The sequence below is a fragment of the Oculina patagonica genome, chromosome 5, assembly GCF_052425735.1.
Source record: "Oculina patagonica isolate OP01 chromosome 5, crgOcupat, whole genome shotgun sequence".
NCBI classification, from domain to species: Eukaryota; Metazoa; Cnidaria; class Anthozoa; order Scleractinia; family Oculinidae; genus Oculina; species Oculina patagonica.
In genome coordinates this window covers 12335320-12356238 of record NC_135762.1, presented here as the reverse complement: position 1 = coordinate 12356238, position 20919 = coordinate 12335320, and the positions used below count along the sequence as shown (strand labels likewise).

The 20919-nt window shown below is 39.4% G+C and overlaps 3 protein-coding genes across 3 annotated transcripts in view; 1 reads left to right on the top strand and 2 right to left on the bottom strand.

Moving 5' to 3' along the window:
* LOC144655561 (uncharacterized) overlaps positions 1-20919 on the bottom strand; it is a 253491-nt gene that overhangs the window by 141309 nt on the left and 91263 nt on the right. The gene's annotated exons all lie outside the window — the stretch shown is intronic.
* Positions 1061-2690, bottom strand: LOC144655536 (BTB/POZ domain-containing protein 6-like). Its single transcript, XM_078515782.1, has 2 exons — positions 2064-2690; positions 1061-1840 (listed from the first exon to the last, which is right to left on the bottom strand). Exons 1-2 carry the CDS (start codon positions 2634-2636, stop codon positions 1061-1063), a joined length of 1353 nt encoding a protein of 450 aa, XP_078371908.1. The 5' UTR covers positions 2637-2690.
* On the top strand, positions 2596-20867 carry LOC144655510 (PDZ domain-containing protein 8-like). Its single transcript, XM_078515755.1, has 19 exons — positions 2596-2975; positions 5583-5823; positions 7058-7284; positions 8031-8384; positions 9318-9538; positions 10062-10333; positions 10561-10639; positions 11980-12211; positions 12865-12981; positions 13565-13674; positions 14615-14762; positions 14837-14868; positions 15124-15199; positions 15759-15853; positions 16455-16698; positions 17831-17938; positions 18415-18477; positions 18588-18701; positions 19675-20867. Exons 1-19 carry the CDS (start codon positions 2829-2831, stop codon positions 19780-19782), a joined length of 2988 nt encoding a protein of 995 aa, XP_078371881.1. The 5' UTR covers positions 2596-2828; the 3' UTR covers positions 19783-20867.

Genomic DNA, 20919 nt, shown 5'->3' with positions numbered 1-20919 from the left:
ACAAGTCGCTGCAACATGTTGCCTCGTGTGGCATGGTGCATTTTTGCGACAATCTTTGTCGCTGCGATCAGTCGCACGAATTCAAGCCAGTTGTAATTCCCGGCATAAAAGCTTCATGACCTGCGATCTTTGAATTTTTCTCAAATTGGTTCTCAAGTTTTTATAATATTATGACTCATCAGGTCTCATCATATTGACTGTTGCTGACGCATGGAAACTGCGCTAAAAATATCCCTGAACTGTTTTATTGTTGATTGATTTTGCTACCAATCAGAAACGAGATAGAAAACCATATAGGCCTATAATCATCTACTATTAGTGGATTTAGTAAAAAGTACCCAGGTGCAAAGGCGGAGTAAGGGAAGGGGCCGAGGGGGCCGCTGCCCCCTTTTTTTCTTGTATTTTTAAAACGTTTTTTGTAACCAACCACACCAATCCGTCTAGACGTCTTTTGGGTCGTATTATACAATCATGCTTTTATTTCATTTTATTTTCGGAGCTTTCTTTATTTGAAACACATTTTGTGTTTGCAGTTATAATATATTTTCAAATATTCAAAAAAATCATAAGCTGAAAGCTTGTACCTGATATAAGGAAAAAACAGCAAACCCCCATTGTTTTACTGTTTTAACTTTTGAGGGAAATAACTTAAAAAGTTCTCAGTAAAAGTTCCTCTTTTTGATATACTCGGTCAAGTTTCCAAAACATACAAATGGTGCAAAGAAAATGGATTTTCTAGCCTTTTTTTTGGGCAAGTTGGAGCCATTCTGTGCTATTCCAAAGGCCTTTCTCTGAGTAGCCTTACTTCATCTGCCAACAAGAAAGTCTAAAAATGTAGTAACTAGTGGATAAAATCCACGAACCCGACAGCAAAATCCAATAGCCACAGGCTCTTTGCACATTGATACAAAAATTACCTGTAGGGGAATCAGAGGTACCTTACATCTCATGAACTTAAGGTGGCTCTGTACCTCAGACATGAATAGTTGTCATTTTGCTTGTCCATTTCATCCTTTGATATTCTCAGTATACGGCAAAATTCAGCCTATTAAGGCTTAAATTATCCTTTAAAAAACAGTTCCATTATCTCCCCCTTGTAGTCCACATTTCTCGGTATGCAATCACTGTAGCATCCTGAACAACAGCCAGACACAAGGCTTGCCTTAATTGTGGACCAAGTTGAATTCTGTGAAGAAACTCCAAGACATTCTGACCAAACAAAGAGATGTTCATAATCTGTAGCATCTGTGTTAGTTTCAATAGTGTAACAAGTTTCACTGGATAATTGCAAAGGCCTGTTAAAATATACATAAATTTCTCCATAATGATAGTACTTGTTACCCTTATTAGTAAAATATTTATCTTTGATTTGTCGGAGCTTTTCACCTCTTAGAGCAACGGACAAACTAACACGACAAGATGGTTGACTTTGTACTTTCTCAGTGATGATCTTTACACCACATATCATAATGGTTTTGTTGACTGTGAATGACATCATCGCTGCTTTTCGTGGATATTCTTTATGTGGGGGGCAAACATATCCCATCTGACATGACTGAAGCGGTACATCGTTTTTCATCCTGGGAAGAATTGAGAATTTAAGTCCACCAGGGATAGGGACAGAAGTAAACTGCTTAAAAACATCGATGACCTCTGTTGTGAACAAGATTTCTGTAGGAAGCACCAAGTGGGAAAACTCTACAGGAGACATCAGTGAAAATCGAACATGTTTCAACAGATCTTCTCCAAGTACAGACCTTTTATTTGCTCCGTCGACGGTCATGTTTGCTTCTTCGCATCTCCTTACTGCCCAGCGATCCACAGCTTTAAACAACGTTGCCTCCTTAATGCATAATGCACCTATCAATGTTAAGCCCGAGGGGGGGGGTCGGGCTACCACGAAGATCGTGGGTGGTCCCCGGGTGGGAGATCGTACGTGGCCCCGGGTGGGGTTTGGTCATGGGTGGGGACATCTGACCACCTTTCAGGGATGACCAATTATTTTGTCCCGGGGGGGGGTGACATTTTGTGTCTCCCCACCTTGCCCACCCCCCTCGGGCTACATTGATGGTGCATAACGACAGCCTTTCAACCATAGAAAGCAAGAACTCTTGTTTAAGCTCGAGAAACGAGTCGTCAGCAACAATTTCTTGGGCGTTGTAATCGATTACTTCCCAGCAAATATTTTCCAGGTCTTGATGGTAAAAACGGCGAGCATGGGGAATGACATCGAAAGCGTTTAACGGGTCCACGGTTCGGCCTATAAAATTTACGCACTCTTTTGCAAGAGAAGGGATGTCATATTTATCAGCCAGATACCATACTTCAATGGCACTGTTTACATCTTGAAAATTTACATCATCGTAATAAACGTAACGCAGAAATTGAAGAAAGACTTCTGAATCACAGTCAGTAATGTCTATACTTTCCCTCTTCTCAGCCAGATCTCCGTAAAACATAGCGAAGAATACAGGACTGCTGATGGCAAGAGCGTACTTATGAGCTGGAATTATGCTCTGCTTGTCAGGAAAAGCAAACTTGATGTCACTCATAACATAATTATTAAACATGAACTTGTTTCTTTCTAAAACAGTTCTTCTCTTGGTCTGCCATCTTTCATCGGTAGCGCTGGCCATATCCTGTTATTTGAAGAGTAAACTTCTGTTTTTATAACTCGAGTTTGTCGAGAACTGAACGTTCGAAAGTTGTCACACCTCTGGAGTCGGCTCAGGTCAGCGGACAGACTTCGTCCCCAGTCTCCCACCTGCCTCTTCAATGAAAACATCAGAAATCATGCCTTATTCTTTGTTTTGTATTCACTTTCTCCCATGTTTATAGCTTTAATTCTCGCTTTTCTCATCGGAGTCTTTTCTGTTTTGCTTTTGGAAGCCTTTCTACTGTACAAATGGTGGACTTTGACAGGAAAGGATGCTCGAAAACTTTATCCAGAGCGCACAAAAGTCACCAACCCCGAGGTAACAAATTTATTCTGGAATTACATAAGCTTAAATGAATGATCGTTTTCATTTAATATCTTGATCTTAAGTACAGACGATCAAATATTTTTTCTTTCTCTGAAAGGTTGTTTACCAAGCCGCGAAATCTAAACAGAAACTGCATCAAATTAATTTTGCCTAATCAGTTAGCAGAATGATATTTTTCAAGGTGGCAGCTTTCACTTCTAGATGTTGTGGTTTAATTTTACCCTTGGTACAATTTGGAATTCCCTATGTTCTAGTGTATGGTAATATATGATAATGAATATGAAAAAGAGGAAACTACAAGATTGTACCTACAACCACAGGCGTCCCAAACTCACGATTCGAGAAATCGATCGAATAAATGATTTATGTAAGCGTATGAATGATTTATGTAAGCGTATGAATGATATATGCATGTAAGCGAATGGGAATAAATGCTATATGTAAGCGTATGAATGATTTATGTAAGCGTATCAAGTGGGACATGACTACTTGAAGTGCGCGGTGTTGTGTTACAATTAGGCCGTTGGAGATTTGAGCACTCTTTCCCCACGGCCCCACGGGAGAATTTTGACGCCCATTGTAATGTTAGACCAACCGCGTGAAAATTTTGACTGTGTACCCGTCCGGTCAGTCGAAGTTGTCAAGCTGGAGCGATCGCAATGTTTGATTTCCAACTGTGTCGTATTCGAAAAGACGGGAACAAGGTGCTCAGGAAAACCGAAAGCTCCAGTAGTGATGCATAAATCGTTCGACTTGAAGCGGAAAGGATAAAGTTTTTTCCAAGCCGATCAGACGAGGAGAATAATGAACTTTCCTTCTTTACGTCGGAGGGGAAAATCAAGCTGCGGCACGGCTCGTTCTAAATGGCTCTGTCCAGCTTGGACTTTGTCTTATGAAGACCACGACAAAAACCTCAACCCCCCCCCCCCCCAAAAAAAAAAAATGAAATAGCTCAGAAGGACAACAGAAATCAAGAAAGGCGAGTTCCTTTTTTTATTTTATTGAAAAGATGGTTAAATTTTATTTCGTCAAACGCTTTTAATCCACGTTATTTTAGACTCCATACAAAATCTTATAAAGAGCTAAAATCTCCAACGGCCTAAATTGTAACACAATGTTCACCGCCCACTTCAAGTAGTCACGTCCCACTTGATACGCTTACATAAATCATTCATACGCTTACATAAATCATTCAAACGCTCACATAAATCATTTATACGTTCACATAAATCATTCATTCGCTTACATATATCATTCATATGCTTACTTAAATCATTCACACGCTTACATAAATCATTTATTCGACCAATTTCTCGAATCATGAGTTTGGGACGCCTGTGCTACAACATAATTATGTGCTTAGTGGAGAAGGAATATTAATTTTACTGATGATGCATTCAAGTGTGGCACCATTCCTCCAATTTTTTCAAACCCAAACCTTATCTCACCCCTTCTTATGCAAGCTGGAAATCTGAGATTTAACTCTGAGGAAATTTAAAATCAGAAAATAAATCCTTTAGAGGGTTAAAGGAGGCCCTGCCAGGGTAAATTCCGACAAGTGACAAGGCCCAGAAAGTAGCGACAGCACATAAAATAAAATCGTGACAAACGACAACCCTTTTAGAAAAACTTAAATTGCAACAAGGACAAGCAATTTTCAACTACCAACAGTGATGTGAAGTGCAATAAAACAGCGACACAGGACCTTTTTAAATTTAGACAAGCGATATGGGATCCCCCCTGGCAGGGCCTCTTAAAGTCCTAAGAACAAAATGGGGGGACACCCCAGGCTGCATTCTACATAGGTTACGCCAAAGATCTTCGGCATGAATTTCAAAATTGTGCAGCACACTGGCGTATGATTGTATTCTGCACCTTTGAACTGGCGTACAGATCACTGATTTTAGCTACGAATAATAGAGGACCTTGGCATAGACCTATAAAAAAAAATTGGCATATCTTCAGCATGGCGTGGGCATGAATATGGAATGAACCCTGGGGCATGCCACAAGAGGGATTTGTCTAGGGAATTAAATCAACAAGAAGCTGTGATTGTAGACTGCTGGAGTTGGCAGCCCCCCAAAATACCTATATGATTAATTTTAATGAGAGAACATTTCAATAATTATACAACGTCATGGCTTATTTTCGCTAATTTTTATTGATTTATTTTAACCATAAAAATACCTCAAATTTTCCAAACGCTATCCCTAACTCTCTCCTCAAAATGCAAGCTGGAAATCAGAGAATAAACTCTAGATGAGGGAAATTACCAGGTATTGTAGTGCTGACACTAGTTCATGATTTCCTTCTACATGTAGGTGTAAGCCCTTTAACTCATGTGGTCAGCATTTCCTTTCTTAAATTCCGCTATAAAACTTTTTTTACATCAATTGTTATGCAGGCATATATTGAGAACAAAAAATTGTACATGTACCTAGCTAGCAGTTATGATGTTAAAATGATTAGCACCAAAATCTACGATTAAAAAAAAAGTGCAAAAGTAAATGTAGCAGCTTATGTAACATTTTGAGCTAATTTAATTTGTTTATTTTGAAAGTACATTCAGAAACGATTTCATGAAAATTATCTTATCAGTTTATTGCAGATTACTTCAAGAAAGATTGTGCCACTGAAAAAGAACCATGTATGAGTCTGAACCTTCTACTAGCCTTCTTATGGAGAGAATGGCGAGATTCCCCACAGATGAAATCATTCTTTCTACGCAGGATGAACTCAGAATTCTCGGACCTCATGCAAGGCAAAGCAGCCAGCAGGTTGATAGAACAAATCACAATTGAAGAGCTCTCACTAGGGACATCTCTGCCTGTCATTACAGGTATGAAGCCATATTATTTTTATGCTTTATTTTACTGTGATTTCCACAAAAAAATGGAATGCTGTTCAAATTATTCTTCAGATCAATTATTTTGAACTTGCCCAGTCTATTCTAGTCTCCTTCGCAGCCGCCATTAAATTTTGGGATGTTATACAACACTCCAAATAGCGGCTGCGAAGGAGACAAAGTCTATCCCTCTATATGAGCTATTGTTAGGACAGCCTGGAAAGTACATAAAATAGGTTGACCGGTGTTATAACGGGTCATTTCAGTCGCTGGGATTTTTTACTTGCTTGGCACAAAAACAATATAGACTTTATTATTAAAAATAAGTCTAAAAGCTGTTAAAAAATGACACTAAACGTTTTCGATCAATATGATCATCTTTGAGAACAGATCATGTTGATCATTTGAAATGTTTAGTGTCATTTTTTGAACAGCTTTTAATCTTATTTCAATATTTTTTTTCGGTGAAATGTACAATATAGACTTTATAAACACTATTCAACTCCTGTTGAAAGCACTCAGAATTTATGTTTTTTAAGTATGCCTGTGTCATTTACAATGTAAATAAATTGAAAATTTCATCTTTCACTTTAATCACCATTGTCAAAATAAACCATCTGTATTTCCATCATTGTGCAAAAGCATCACATCAACATTCAAATCATAGAGTATCAGCATGCAAAGAAGTGCATGTCTTATAGCCCAGGCCTAGTGAATTATGCAGTCAGGCTAGTGGATTTTATCCTTTACTTGCCTGATGGGTGAGCAAAAGTTTAAAGGGAACATTTTTAAGTTAATTTTTGGGGCTAGTGAAAATAACTTTCTGGCTAGTGTATCTTGGCTACAGCTTGCCAAAAGGGCAAACTGGAAATTCTGACTATTTCTTTGCACCCTGAGTATGTAAGATGTTTGTCACAATTGAACCCACAAAATAGCTGTTGTGGTTCAATTTTATCCTTGGTTCAAATTTACTTTATGGTCAAAGGAAATTAAAATTTGAACCAAGGATAACATTAAACCACAACTTACATGCAGCCACCACTTATGAGTGACCTATGCATGTACATATAGCTTAGAGCTACATATTGTAGAAGTATTAATCAGGAGGTGTTAGTTGGAAGGTCAAAGCTTTGACTCTGCTAGCCTTGCAGACCAGAGAACAACTTGATTTTCACCTTGTATGTGGAGGTGCATATAATACAATTTTTTTGTTGTTGTTGTCATTAAGGTGCTACTGTGATGAAGATAGGAACAAAAGATCCTGTGGAGGTCCCCCAGGAGTTGGACATTGCTCTCGACCTAGAGTACTCAGGAGGGTGCCACATGGCAATACAGGTTGATCTTGTATTTAACAAGTCTGTGTACTTGGCCATTAAGATGGTTTCCCTGCGAGGCCGTGCAAGAGTGCAGCTTAGTAGACATCCCTTGACACACTGGTCATTTGCATTCTATGAGGTTTGTGAAAATGAGTTAAGTAATAAGTCACAGAAATCCTGTGAATACAGCAGCTTCTAGATCTTATGCTGCTGGTTTGGCATTCATGAGATAGAGCATCAATCAGGCCAGGAGTGGTGAGAGGCTGCTGCATTTGCAGGCTACTAAATACATTGCATTGAAATATTTACTGTAATTACATTATTTTGTATTTACATGTATATATGGTTTTTTGAGCGTGAAAATCTTGTTGAATAGTCTTAACTTTCACTTGAGGCAAATGTCCTTAGAGAACAATTTAAAAAAAAAAAACTTTATTCATGTTTAAAGGCAAATGTTACATGTATGTGAAAAAACTGTGGGTTTATGGAAATGGATATGCATGTAAAACATATTTTCCGTGACTTGTTTAAGAGATACATTGATTTGAGTTCCTCAGTTTATTCTAACTATTTTACATTGTACCAGCTTAGATGTACTTATGACTGACATAACAGCTCATGTATTGTGGTATACAATAGAACGTCAATTTAACGAACCTCTATATAGCAAAATCTTTGATATAATGAACTATATTTCACCCCAGTAATAGTAAAACATGTGGAAAAGAACGTCGATATAACAAAACCTCATTATAAGGAACATATTTTGCCAGTCCCTTGGGCCTTTGTTATATTGAGGTTCCACTGTACCAAATGTTAATTGTTATAATGATAAAATTCATCTAAGATTTTTGTTAAATTAAGTTTTAAATTCATTTTTTTCAGGAACCAGAAGTTGAATTTGAGGCTGAATCTCAGTTTGAGGGCAAAAACCTTCCCCAACTATCATCTCTGATAATAAATCATCTGCGCAAGTCTCTTCAAAAGAAACACACCCTTCCCAGCTACAAGATCAGGTATAACCCGTTTTTCCCGGAGCTGTCACCTCAAGACGAGACCCTGGAGGTCTATGTTCATGACAGTCTGGTCACTGTCGGCAGTCTTGAGGTCACAGTTGTTGGATGTACCCGTCTGCCTGAGCTAGAGAATACGGCATGGCAGTATTGTAGTTTGTCAGTGGACCTGGTACCCTGGAGTCAACTTGCTGAGAATAGAAGAGCGATGTGGCCAACATTTGAGGTAAACCCATTATTTCCCTTATCACTTGATCTCTGTGCTTTAGGGGTCACTCTTTGACTAGTCTTGCCTTAAGCTTCCTCCTACTATTTTACTTTTATAAAAAATGGGATTCTGAGTTAATGGTAGTTAAAAAAGAGTACCCCATAGTTTGACAGCTCATTCTGGGAAGTGTTACATCATCGCTGAGTTTCCTACCAAAAAAGCCAGACCTTCCTTTTTTAGATGTGTAACCTGTCACTAATAGATGAGCTTTGGAAAGGTGCCCAAAAAGCTGGTGGTGCCAAGTGAGGTACGTGTGTGAGCCTCAAACAGGGCATGCATGTCTCCATGGCAACCCTGATAGCGGTATCCGCCCACCTCTATCCGCCAGGCAATGTCATACTGACAAGAACAGTGGAGATACTTACCAATCCACACACATACTGACTTGTACCTTGTCCACCAATTAAGGAGGAGAGGGAGGTGAGAGCTAACTGCACAACCCAAGCACATTCCGTGGCTTGAAAACGTCCTCAAACGTCCCAAACGCATAAACCCTGCGAAAAACCGTATAATCGCTTTTTTCATGATCCCATAATAAATACACTTTGTTTACCCCCAAAAATTTTTGTATATTAAGCATTTTTTTTTTAAATTTCTCTGGCATTGGATGATTGCACGTTGTAAATTATCCCAAAAGAAATTGAAAACAATGCTTATGCAAAAGTTCGGGGGTGGGGGACTAATGGTGTTGTATTATGGAACAGTGAAAACAGCGAATGGCTCCAAATTGCATTGTCTTGTTTCTATCTTAGCCTAAACTTGATTCAAACTTCGTTTAGCCACGATAATGATGTCAGGGCTAAACATGTATTTGGGGGAAGGACTATTTTTGGAAGTTGGCAACTGTTCTATTCAACCTCTATTAATTTAGTTTTTCCTTGTATTTCACAGATTGAGATAAGCCGTGAAAGTAACGAAATCTCATTTGGTCTGACCCTGAGTAAAGAAATAACTGAGGACGAACTGGGAAAAACCATTGTGATAGAGACGATTGTTGTGGACTCGCCTGCATACACTGCTGGGGTTATGGCCAAAGACATTCTTGTGGCTGTTGACGGACACAAGATAGAGTCTCTCAAACAGGCTGCCAAGATGATAAAGAATAAAAGCAGGTAATGCGCATTACATGATCAAAATTTGGATTCTCCTTGTGATGGCAATGTATTGCTAAGCAGAGAGGTGATGAGAATAAACCAATTCATCAACTAACATTTGTAAATAATTGTAATAATTAAAGGAGCTACGTCACAGGGATTTCGCAGATTTTTGGTGTAAACTGTTCTGAAATTAGTGGTAGGCAACCTAACCATGAAAACATAGTCTTTGAAAATCTAAAGAAAGAAATAACCTTCATTTGCGGAGAGAAATCAAACCACGGCTGTACATGTGTAAACATCGATTTTTTTTTAAGACGTGCGGAAACAACTTGAAAATTTAAGACTCAAGTTGTAATCCATTTCCTTCGATCCATCCACAGCCAAAGACGCTTGTTAACAGTTTCATTGCTCTTATATAGTAATTGTTAATAAAAACGGACCATTAGTTTTAGGTTTCCTACGAAGCAAATATATATTTTGGCTGCTCAAAAATCTGTTTAAATTCGTGACAAAGCCCTTTTTATTAATCTCTTCATAGGTTCATTGCGACAGTTCAAAGACCGCCAAGCAGAATAACCCAGCAGCTTGATCAAAAAGACTCAGAGAAAGAAAAGGTTGGGAAAACAGTGGTAGACTTTAAGAATGTAGCACTGAACAATGACAGCGACTCTGAAGATGAATTTGTCAACATTGTTGTACCACTGTTCGAGCAAGCTGACAGTGAAATCACTAAATCTGCTGTGAAGGAAATGCTGTCTAGAAGCACAGAACTGAAACAGAAAGGAGAGAAAAAAACGAAAGGGAAACGAGGTACGTTTTATGTTTAATACTCATGCAGTGATCTTAGGCTAAGATTCTTAACGGTTGTCAAATCCATGCAGTCTCATTCTTTTTGTTTTCCCCTGTGTACTGCTCGGGGGTCTCACTGGGATTCACTCGTTTTCATCCCTCTGCTGGGTTTAACAGAGTTCAGTTGGATATCGCTCTGTATAATCGCCGTGTATCGTCACAACATTTCATTTTTGTGTTGTCAACAGGCAAGAAGATGGCCTCTGGAGGCGGGACCACAGAAAACAGCATTCCAACAACATCTTCAGCTGAACAACAAGTCATCAGGTTGTTCCATTTTTTATTCATGTTGCTTTAAAGCCTTGAGGAGGTAGTGCAGTTTTTGGCGTAATAATCAAACACGAGATACAGTGCTTTAGTCTATTACATTTCCAAACACATAAGAGAGCTAAAAGCGGAGTATTCAATTCTGGAGTGTTTAATGTATCTCCTCAATCGAAACTAAAACCAAGGAGGAAACGGAGAAATATTAATTGCAATCACTGCTGATTACATTACAAGAACACCTTTTAAACAAAGTCAAGGTTATAACTGCTTTTGTTATAACTTAATAAAAAAGTACCGACCCTAGTAGCGATAACATTTTGTGGTTGCTATCAGATCCCTGGAGTAGCGACCCTCCGAAAGTAAACGCACTCCGAACATAGAGACCTTAAACGTAACTTGTTAAGAAACAACAAAAAGAAACATTTTTATTCCACTATTGCGCCATTTTACCATATTAGGGCAAAAGAACGTGCAAAATGTGCCACGTTATTACACTGTAGAACAGAGCAAGAATACGGACGGACAAACTTACGGAATACGGACCCAAACTTAGTGGAAAAAATAGTGGAATACCCGCGCGTATTATAGAGTGGTTTTGACTTGAGTGTCGAAAGTAATTTGCGTTTGCTTTGGTTTTGCATTACTACGCAACGTGATTGGTTTAAAACTCTCGCGTCACTCTTTCAGCCAATCAGAAGTAAAACCAAAACCAATCACGCACGTTTTCCCGCGCTTCGTGCCTGCAACATGTAATTGCTTGGAGTTTTGATTGGTTGACTGTGTTCTTTGTGATTGGCTAGAGTGATCAGTTTGGGTTTGGTTTTACGACACTTAATTGAAAACTGCTCTTTGTCAAACCATAGAGTTGTTATTATTATTGTTATTATCGAATAAGGTGTATGAATAGCAGCTGAGTAAAAAGTGCAGTTTTCACAGGCATGCCGACAGGAAAGAAATACATTCTAGTTATGCAATGTTTTCCAGTGGCATACCATGCAATATCCCACGAGTGACTCGATTTTTCAGTATACGCACGTTCCTTGCCGAATTCGACAGAATAAATTGGTTCTTCGTTCACGTTTGAACATGTTCTCGCAAAATCTAAACTGAGCTGAATGAAAAAATGGCGCGCGCTGCTTGCTTGGCTTTCGGCGGGAAAACTTGAATGCCGTGATAAGCGCCGTCAGACTATTTGTGGAATACTAGGCTCCTGATTGGCTGTATTCCTCTGGCTTTAAGGCTTAGGATAAAAAGGCTCAACCTCCCACTTATAAGATATATTCTGAAATAATGCCCAATTTTTATTAATTGTGTCCTCGTCGTAACTTCTTTTGCCACAGAGATCAAAAGTTAACAGGAGTACCAACAAAAGACACTAAGCAGGAATCACCAAGAGCAAAAAAGAAGACAATCTCAGATCAGGCAACTCAAGAATCCGACAAGAAGGCTCCCCTAGCACATGGCACAAGTGCTGCCCCACATGGAAACAGGCAGAGGAAGGTGTCACTTTCATCCCTCGCAGCTGTAGATGGACCAGATACCATGAAAACCAAACTCGTGTCGGCGAGCACGGTAGGTAGTGTCATGTTTCACCGATGGCGGGCAGCGAAAACAATACATGTCCCTTATTGTGGGAAATAAATCAATATTCCAAGAAATTAATGCAAATTTACAAAATTCACTTTTGCTACTATCAACGAGACTTGAAGTCTCATTTTTCAAGTACATATACATGTAGGTAGTTCAAAACTTTCATAATAGCTTTAATAGGTTTTTCTGTGGCACGAATACCTAGCGATCTTACGCTGTTTTCTTTTTTTTTTATTTATTTCTACTTGCTGTCATCCCCGCTTTAAGCCCGATCAATTGGTTTTGTTCAGTTTGAAAGAGCAACTATTTTGAAACTACTCTTATTTCTTAATCTTTAACTTAGTAAGCATCTACAGACTTAGGCCCGGGCCAAAAGTCGAACTTCACATGAGTCGAACCAAACGCAAATGATCAAAAACAATAGCATTTGGTCATTTGCATTAGGTTCCGAGCCTTAAAAAAAAAAAAAAAAAAAAAAAAAAAAAAAAAAAAAAAAAAAAAAAAAAAAAAAAAAAAAAAAAAAAAAAAAAAAAACCCCTATTGAAACTGATGGACATTTTTTTTTAACCTACCCGCATATACATCAAGAGTTAAATGATAAACCATCAGGTGTATTTTCTATTACCTTTTTTTAGAATCCAGTGTGGAATGACACCGTGAAGTGTGATATCATTAAGAAAGACCAGTACCTTAATGTGTGCATCTGGAGCAAATCACAAGAGAAGAACGAAAAGGACATTCTGCTAGGTTATGTGAGTAATGATTGAAATATCTTGCTACAGGTGGAGTTAGTTACCAATATGCAACTAGCCAATCAGTAGAAACATTACGATAACGTAATTCATGCATAGTGAATGAGCGCAAACGATGTGCAGGGTCGCGGACCTTCCAAATCTTGGCCTCTTTGTTTGCTCCTTTGATGTTTGCTGAGCTTCCTAAATATTTCCCTCTTTTAACTTTGGTGAAACATGCCTTAAAGCGGATGTTCTTGTTGTGTACAGGTTGCTCCACTGAGAATTTTTCGAAGCGCAAAGTGCAAGAAATTTAACATTTTTAGCAACTTTGTTGTAGCAGAAATCGTTACAATTGTGATAGTTATTGTGGCGTTACTGTGCGTGATAGATTCTGGTTCGAGAGGCCTGGGTTCGAGCCTGGATTGCACCAACCAGGGTGTGTGTTTGTGTGTTGTGAGTGCACTACTCCTAGTCAATTCATGCTACTGAAAATAGCATTTAGTTCCTGTTGATTTATCATCTGATTTCTCTGAACCTTAGGATTAAAACAAAATTAATTTTAACCTTCAGTGACATGACTTTATTCTGCATTTTATTGCAGGTAACTGTTCCTCTAATGGACATTGCACTTCATTGTTTGTCGTACTCGTCAAAGACGCACGAAGAGTGTTATGTGTTGGTTTCCCCGCATTCAGACAGGATCATATCAAAGTAATCAATCAGCTTAACTATTTACACTTTTAAACTTATTATTGCACAAAATAACTTTCAAAAATATACATACGTGTAACAGAATACCTCAACTAAACATATTTGACTACTGAGAGGTGTTACCAAAAGGCAGCCCCGTGTTTCACTTGTGAGAGTCTAGCCTGCGAGCAGGCTGTCTATTTGGGGGCAACTTGAATCTCGCCAAGCGGCTCACTTCGTTCGCCAAAACTCGCCTCACTCGCCAAGCGGCACATTTCGCTCGCCAAAACTCGCGCCTTCGGCGCTCGAACAGAGATTCACGTTGCGCCCGAATAGAGAGCCAGCTCGCTGGCTAGTGAGAGTCTCTCCAACGCATCCACATTTAGTTGCGCGTTTTCACGAAAATAAGAGACTGCAAAACGTTTTAAATCGAAAGACATTAAGCTGGCTTCTTAACAGTTACCCCCCCCCCCCCCCTACTTATCCTCCCTTATTTGAATTTGCGTGAAGGGATCCCCCTTTGTATGGAAAACAAAAACATTATTAGCAAGCTGTACTTACTTTATGGGAGGCGCGGTGGCCTAATGGTTAGTGCGCCGGACTCTGGATCGAGCGGTCCGAGCTCGAGCCCCGGCCGGGGTCACTTGTGTTGTGTTCTTGGGCAAGACACTTTACTCTCATAGTGCCTCTCTCCACCCAGGTGTATAAATGGGTACCGGCGACATAATGCTGGGGGGAACCCTGCAATGGACTAGCATCCCATTCAGGGGGGAGTAGAAATATTTTTAGCCGCTTAATGCTACGGAAACCGGGATAAGCTCCGGCAGTGTGGGCCGCTTGGCTCGTGGCTTCTCCTTTTTCCCCGTACTTACTTTAATCTTTTTACGGAAAATTCAATGTGTTTTGTTTTTGTTTGTTTGCTTATTTGTTTGTTTGTCTGATCATTCACGTTTCTCTTCAGTCAGCCATATCTTCGCAATCATCCTGGTCTGAAAGAGAAGCTTTGCTGTGGTGACATTACTCTCATCTTTCGTCACACTCCGTCACTTGTAGACTGCGATGAATCCATTTTGGAGAAAGTGGACTCTCTTAATGAGTCGGAACAAAAGGTAAGACATATTCCTCTAACAAATACTTCTTTTGTCACTCCTTCATGACATTTCCTTATTTCTTTGCATTTCAGGATGAAAAACAAGAAAAAGACACACTAGAGAGGTATAGAATCCTGTTTCCTTACTTGAACTGGAGCTAATAAACGCTCTTTTAACTGAACGGGTTTAATAAGCAACTACTTTTTTCCTCTTGTTCAGAAATTTGTGGAAGACTAAGTACGAGCGATCCCAAATTTTGAACATTGACTTGTTTATGTTTCATCTAATAGAAGTTTATAACAAGGACATTTTCCGACCTTCATCTTATGTTCTATTTCAATATTTAATGAATGCCTAATTTTTCTTTCTTATCTTGCAGTTTGGAGCCCCCTAAACATCAGTTTATTTTAACTCAATTTTATTTTCCCACAAGATGTAGCTATTGCAGCAAAAAGGTTTGTGCTTTTGAATTTTACTCAGTGGCCAATTTGTGCTACCGTATTGCGAAGGTTTTAACTTGCAGTCAGTCGCCGCTGGTAAAGAAAGTCTTAACACCTTGATTATTAATAAGACAATTTTAACCGCACATGCATTGGCCAGTTTTCGGTACATGATTGCCGTATAGTGGTTCTGCGTTGAATTTCACAATTCCTGAATAGCTTTTCCCGTTACAAAGCCATCTTATTGGCTTTGAAAGGAACGTGCCTTACTCAAATAAATCATATTCGGTCTCATTTCCTCCAGATACTATCAGCCAATCGGCCAATCAGACAAAGGAAGCGTCATAATACAATTTCGCTCACGTGTTCAGTCCCATTTTTGTTGCTCATAGTTTTCTTTGAAACTCCTGATTGGGAATAATATTTGGGTTTCAGAGACTGGCTCTGTTCGTTTCAGTTGCTTTGAACTGGGCTTTACTTAAATTCCTTGTAAACTGCGTTCTTCTTTCTTCTCTTCGACTTGTTGTTGTTGTTTTGCTTCGCTGATTTGTATTACGTATGTTGTTTTCTCCAGGTGTGGACCAAAGTTGCGTTTCAGTGTAGAACATGTGCTATGATTTGCCACAAGAAATGTCTGACGAATTGCATGAGTTACACACACTGCGTACAGTAAGTACAGCACTTTTTGCAAATTTGAATCCAGATAACTGATAATCTTATATAAGACGTTTCCTCGCAGTTCCAAGTTTTTGAGCAGCTATGATTGACAGTCTGGGATATTGTTGCTTTTTTTACAATCAGAATCGCTTGTTTTCGAATATTATGCAGCTGAAGTTGGCGTTGTCAAGCATCAGCCTCCCACTTACCACTTTTGTAGCCAGTTAAATGATTTTCCGTGCTTGGCACCGGTTACTTCTTTTGTCGCGCTTCTTACCGGCTACGATTTCTCACACTTAGCACTAGTTACATTGTTTCCTTCTGCGTAGACTTGTTTTTTTTTTTCGCTCTAAGAGCAGTAAAGTTTCTCTGTTCTTCTCACCGGTTGCTCTTGGCAGCGGTTACATGTTTTCCATATTTGGCAGATACGTTTTCCCGCGCGGCACCCGTTAGGGTTTCCCGCGCTTGGGAGCGGTTAGATTTTCCCGCGCCTAGCACAAGGTGTACGTATCTGCTTTGGGTTGTTATTGATTTATTACACAGTTTTTCACTGTGATTTGTTTGGATGTACTATTAAGGCTGTTGTTAAAACTTTCTTCTGTCTTTTAAACAGTACAACAAAATCAACATCGGGGTGGTTTTCAAGTCATCAGTCCAAATCACTGAATAACGACAAGGAGGAAAAACAACAAGAAAGTAAAGATACTAAGAAAGGAAGCGGTGAGGCAGTACCGAGTGTCAAAGAGGCTTCAAGTGAGTCGGAACCCGAACGTGCTGCTGCCAAGAGCGAGAAATCATCAGACGAGGAAGAAAAGAAAAAAACAAGCAAGGCTGATCAAACGGAGTCAGGTGCTGAGGTGAGGAAATGTGGTTGAAATAAACTCTAAACTGTTACTTAGCGCGCTGGACTCCAGATCGAGCGGTCCGGGTTTTGTTCCTGGGTAAGACACTTTACTTCCATAGTGCCTCTCTCCACCCAGGTGTAGAAATGGGTACTGGCGAATTAATGCTAGAGGGTAACCCTCCGATGGACTAGCATCCCATTCAGGGAGGAGTAAAAATACTCCTTGTCGCTTAATGGTACAGTAACCGGGATAAGCTCCGGTGGTTCGGGCCACTTGGCTTGATGCAGGCTTTACGTTTATTGTTAACTTTATAGCTTGCTGATAGAAATGATTAGTAGCCCAGAGAGTCACTAAAGGGGTTTGAAAATGGTATTCTGCAGGGCTCGACACTAACCTCTCCCTTCCCTGTCTTCTGCCCCCCAACAAAATCCTTGTCACTCCTCCGGGGTCTTGGAAGTCTGGGGAACACCAATCGCGGCTTCCTTCTTGTGCACTTTCCGCTGTCCAGCATTTTGAGGAGGTTTAGGGGAAAGTCACTGAAATACTTCGGTTCTCGGGGGATAGGCTGCCTCACTAGGCAGTGGTGGGAGGGGTGGGTCACTCTGCCTGTGTGACTTTTTGTCCTGCTGTCTCCATTTGGAGTTGGTGGAGTATGGTCTCTCGGTCCGTGTTAGTGTCGGCCCTGAATTATTCTTCTAGGTCGTAGGGCTTCTCTGGTAGTTTTTGAGGGTGCATAATTCGTATCTGATTAGCTTTTTTTTCAATGGTGTTTTATGGTACTTGTGACGTGATCTAGTTTGTGGGCCAATCAAAGGCCAACATCTGTTCCGCTTCTCATTTTACGATCTCGATAGTTAGAAGGAAAGAAGGCCGGCTTGTGTGTATTTCGTACGCCTATTTTCTTTCGAAATACAGACAAACAAGTCAGGTTGAATTAAAGACACACTGCAGTGACAAACATGGAAAAACCTCGCATGTCGTAAAAGCTTTGACTTTATGCTTCAACATGCATCTTCAGAAATGACCATTGGCAAATTGCAAATAAAATGAAAAAAGTCAAACCGGTACCTAATCAATCAGGAAGCCAGAATAATTAATAACATACAGACTTGTCTTTTAACTTTACGTTTTTATTAAATTGCAGTCGCGAAGCTCTGAGCAGACATCTGATTCAAATGAGGACGAGTTGGGCAAAAGAAAAACCAAAGTTGAAGCGAATGATATTGCGAAGGCTTCGGAAAAAGTTCGAGAGGTAATTTCATGCATCTGTCGGTTTCGGGATGCTGGGAAACGAAATAAAAATAGCTTTAATTATGTGGGGTTTCTCTTTATTTAAATAGCTACCAAATGGCAATTAAAACAAACGCATGACTACAGTAGGCTTTCAAACAAATTAAACAATATTTTCTGAATTTAGTACCCTGTTATCAACATGGATGAGATGTCAATACTAAAGATCTTACATTGGAAGTTTTCAGACATAAAATCCTTCCGAATATAAGCCCGACTACCCGCTTTTGATACGTAACATCCCGTTCTAAACAAAGCACACTACCCCCGACTATATGTCAAGGAGTTATTTCTGGATTTTTGCAGCCAACTGTCCTGCATATACCTGAGGGATATATGAACAATTGATGTGAATTAGCCATCGGCGGGACATTCGATATTTGCACATCTTTGCAGCTCTTTAGATCACTTATGCAATAAATTGTCGTTTCTTTTAAGGCTGGTAGGGAATTATTTTCTAATCTTCCATTGGAGGCTCGCAAAAACAAGATTCAAGACATGGTAAGACGACTTTGAAGCTATTTACTCGATTTCTGTCTTTAAACAAGTGATTTGCTATCCTAAAACCTGTACACTCTTGTACGAACTGACGAAGCGTTGTTCCTCCTCAGATGAACAAATTACAAGTGGAAATTGACGAAGAAAACGAAACGCGCACAGAGTTATACGAGGATAGAAGTAAGGCAAAGGATCGCAAGAAAAAGGCTGTCGTCGAGTCACTACTGGTAAGTTATTTTGGATTAAATCTACCCTTGCTGATTGACTAACTTTTTCCTTTAACGCCACGTTACACGAGGCAATTTTCCTTGCAACTTGCAACGCAAGTTTCACACGTTCGAATTTGTTGTTAGCAACTTGCAATGTCTCCGTTAGAAACTATCATCTTGAAATCTTCCGCGAGTAAAGGACGCGCTCTGATTGGCTTATTTTTAATAAAATGCGTTGCAAGTCGCAATTGACATGACACACAAAGCAACTTGACTCGCAACGTTGCTAAAAGCAGAGGATAATTCTAATTTTTTTTGCAACTTGCGAAAAGTGACTTAGTAATTGCGCATTGGGCTCCGGATCGAAAGTCCAGGATTAGAGACCTAACCTGGTCATTATGAGTGTCAACGAGTGCGTCTCTCTACCCGGGAGTGTAAATAGGTACCGGCAATTCCAACAAAATGCTTGGGAGGGGGGGGGGGGGTGGTAAGGGGTTATTTGTGATGGACAAGCGTCCTATAAATTCCTTGGTAGAGTAGCAGTTCTCCTAGCCACTTGGGTCGGGTAACAAGGTCTCACATGAATGGCTCGCTACCCTTCGAGAGAACAACAGAACAAAAAACAGGAACAATGCCCCTAGCCCCAAACACAATAGCAAACTGCTTGATAACCGTATTTATTGTTGTTGTAGCCGCCTTCTCTCGCAAATTACCCTTATAATAAATCCTTTAATTGACCAAGCTTGTTCAGTCAAGATGGCGGGATATTGGCGTCGTTCTTTTTTTTGCATGTTTATGGATCCCGACTTCGTCTCGGTCCATAAACACGCAAAAAAAACTATTCCGCCATCTTGATTTACAAATGCTCAATAACCCATATTTGATGATCAGCTATCTGACTCCTCCTCGCCAGCATTTTGAGCCACCGGGCTTAACAAAGACGGACTAGCCCGAACTTGCCATCTAAACTGTTCCTTTTCCGGTTTTTCAGGCCAAATCAGAAGAGAGAAGTCAAGCGCTAGCCATGTTGATGTTACAGTACTGTGCTGGTTATCAAAGCTGTGTGGAGGCTGAGGAACTCGACTCGTATCACCTGTGAATGTTTTCTCTCCATTGATTAAAAAATGAACAAATGATGAGTTGGCCGAGCGTTGGAGGGTCCTACAACACTAACGTCCGTTTAAGTCACATCGCGATTCCGGACAATTTCGAAGAACTGTCGATGGTTATCGAGGAATTCCGAATAACTGACGAAGGTCATTGGGGTTTATGGAGCAAGTGCTTGTGTCTCTTCGTCTATGACTTTTTTTAAAATTTATGTTTTTAGCAGTTTTAAATATATCTCCTCTTGAAGATTTTATTTTTAATTGTAATTTCATTGTTAAGATAAAGTAAACTTTTAGTTTAGGTTTTTGCAAAGACTGTTTTTAAAACACATACAGCCTGCATTAAGTTGTAAATATTCTCCTTCCCTTGTCAAAACTCTTCTCCTGATTGATTTTTATTCTCAGTGACCGACCATACATAATTCGATACAATTAGGTAGAGATATAAGAAATTGGTCGCTCAAGAGCTAAACTATCAAAAAATATTCAGATTTATCGACATTCGGAATTATTTTATTATTTGTTCGCTTATCAGTTAAAAAAAATAGATTTCAAATTTTAGGAAATATCTTGCAAATTATTGTAGCATACATTTATTTCAATTAGATAATATATAGTTTCAGTGTAGAGATTTTCTTAAAAAAAAGGTTATACATTATCTTCAAATGTCTTCAGGGCTTCGACTGCAATCTGGCGCGGTTGAACTTTTGAATTTTCGTAGGTAACTGGAAAACTTTGGGAATCTTCGGAATATAATTTTAATTACAGTACAGTGAAGTGTAATATCATTTATTATGTTATTAAACGGATTCTGGGCAATTCTTAACTAGAAAACACTAACAGAAAAGACAACGCCATAGCTTCTTTTTTACCGGGTCAAAAAGTTCAAATTAAGGACAGAAATCATTCATGGAACTGTTGGCTTTACAGTATTATTATTGTACACAACTTTTATTTTTTATCTTGGGTCTTTCATAAATTCTGTTTTTCTTACCACTTCCGTTCACTCAGACGTAAAACTGTCCTTCTATATAAATATTTATCATTAAATAAATTGAAATAAAAGCCTTTAAAACTTTCAAGTGTTTTATTAATTGCGCGCTATCCGGGCACCACCAGTTTTTAAACTG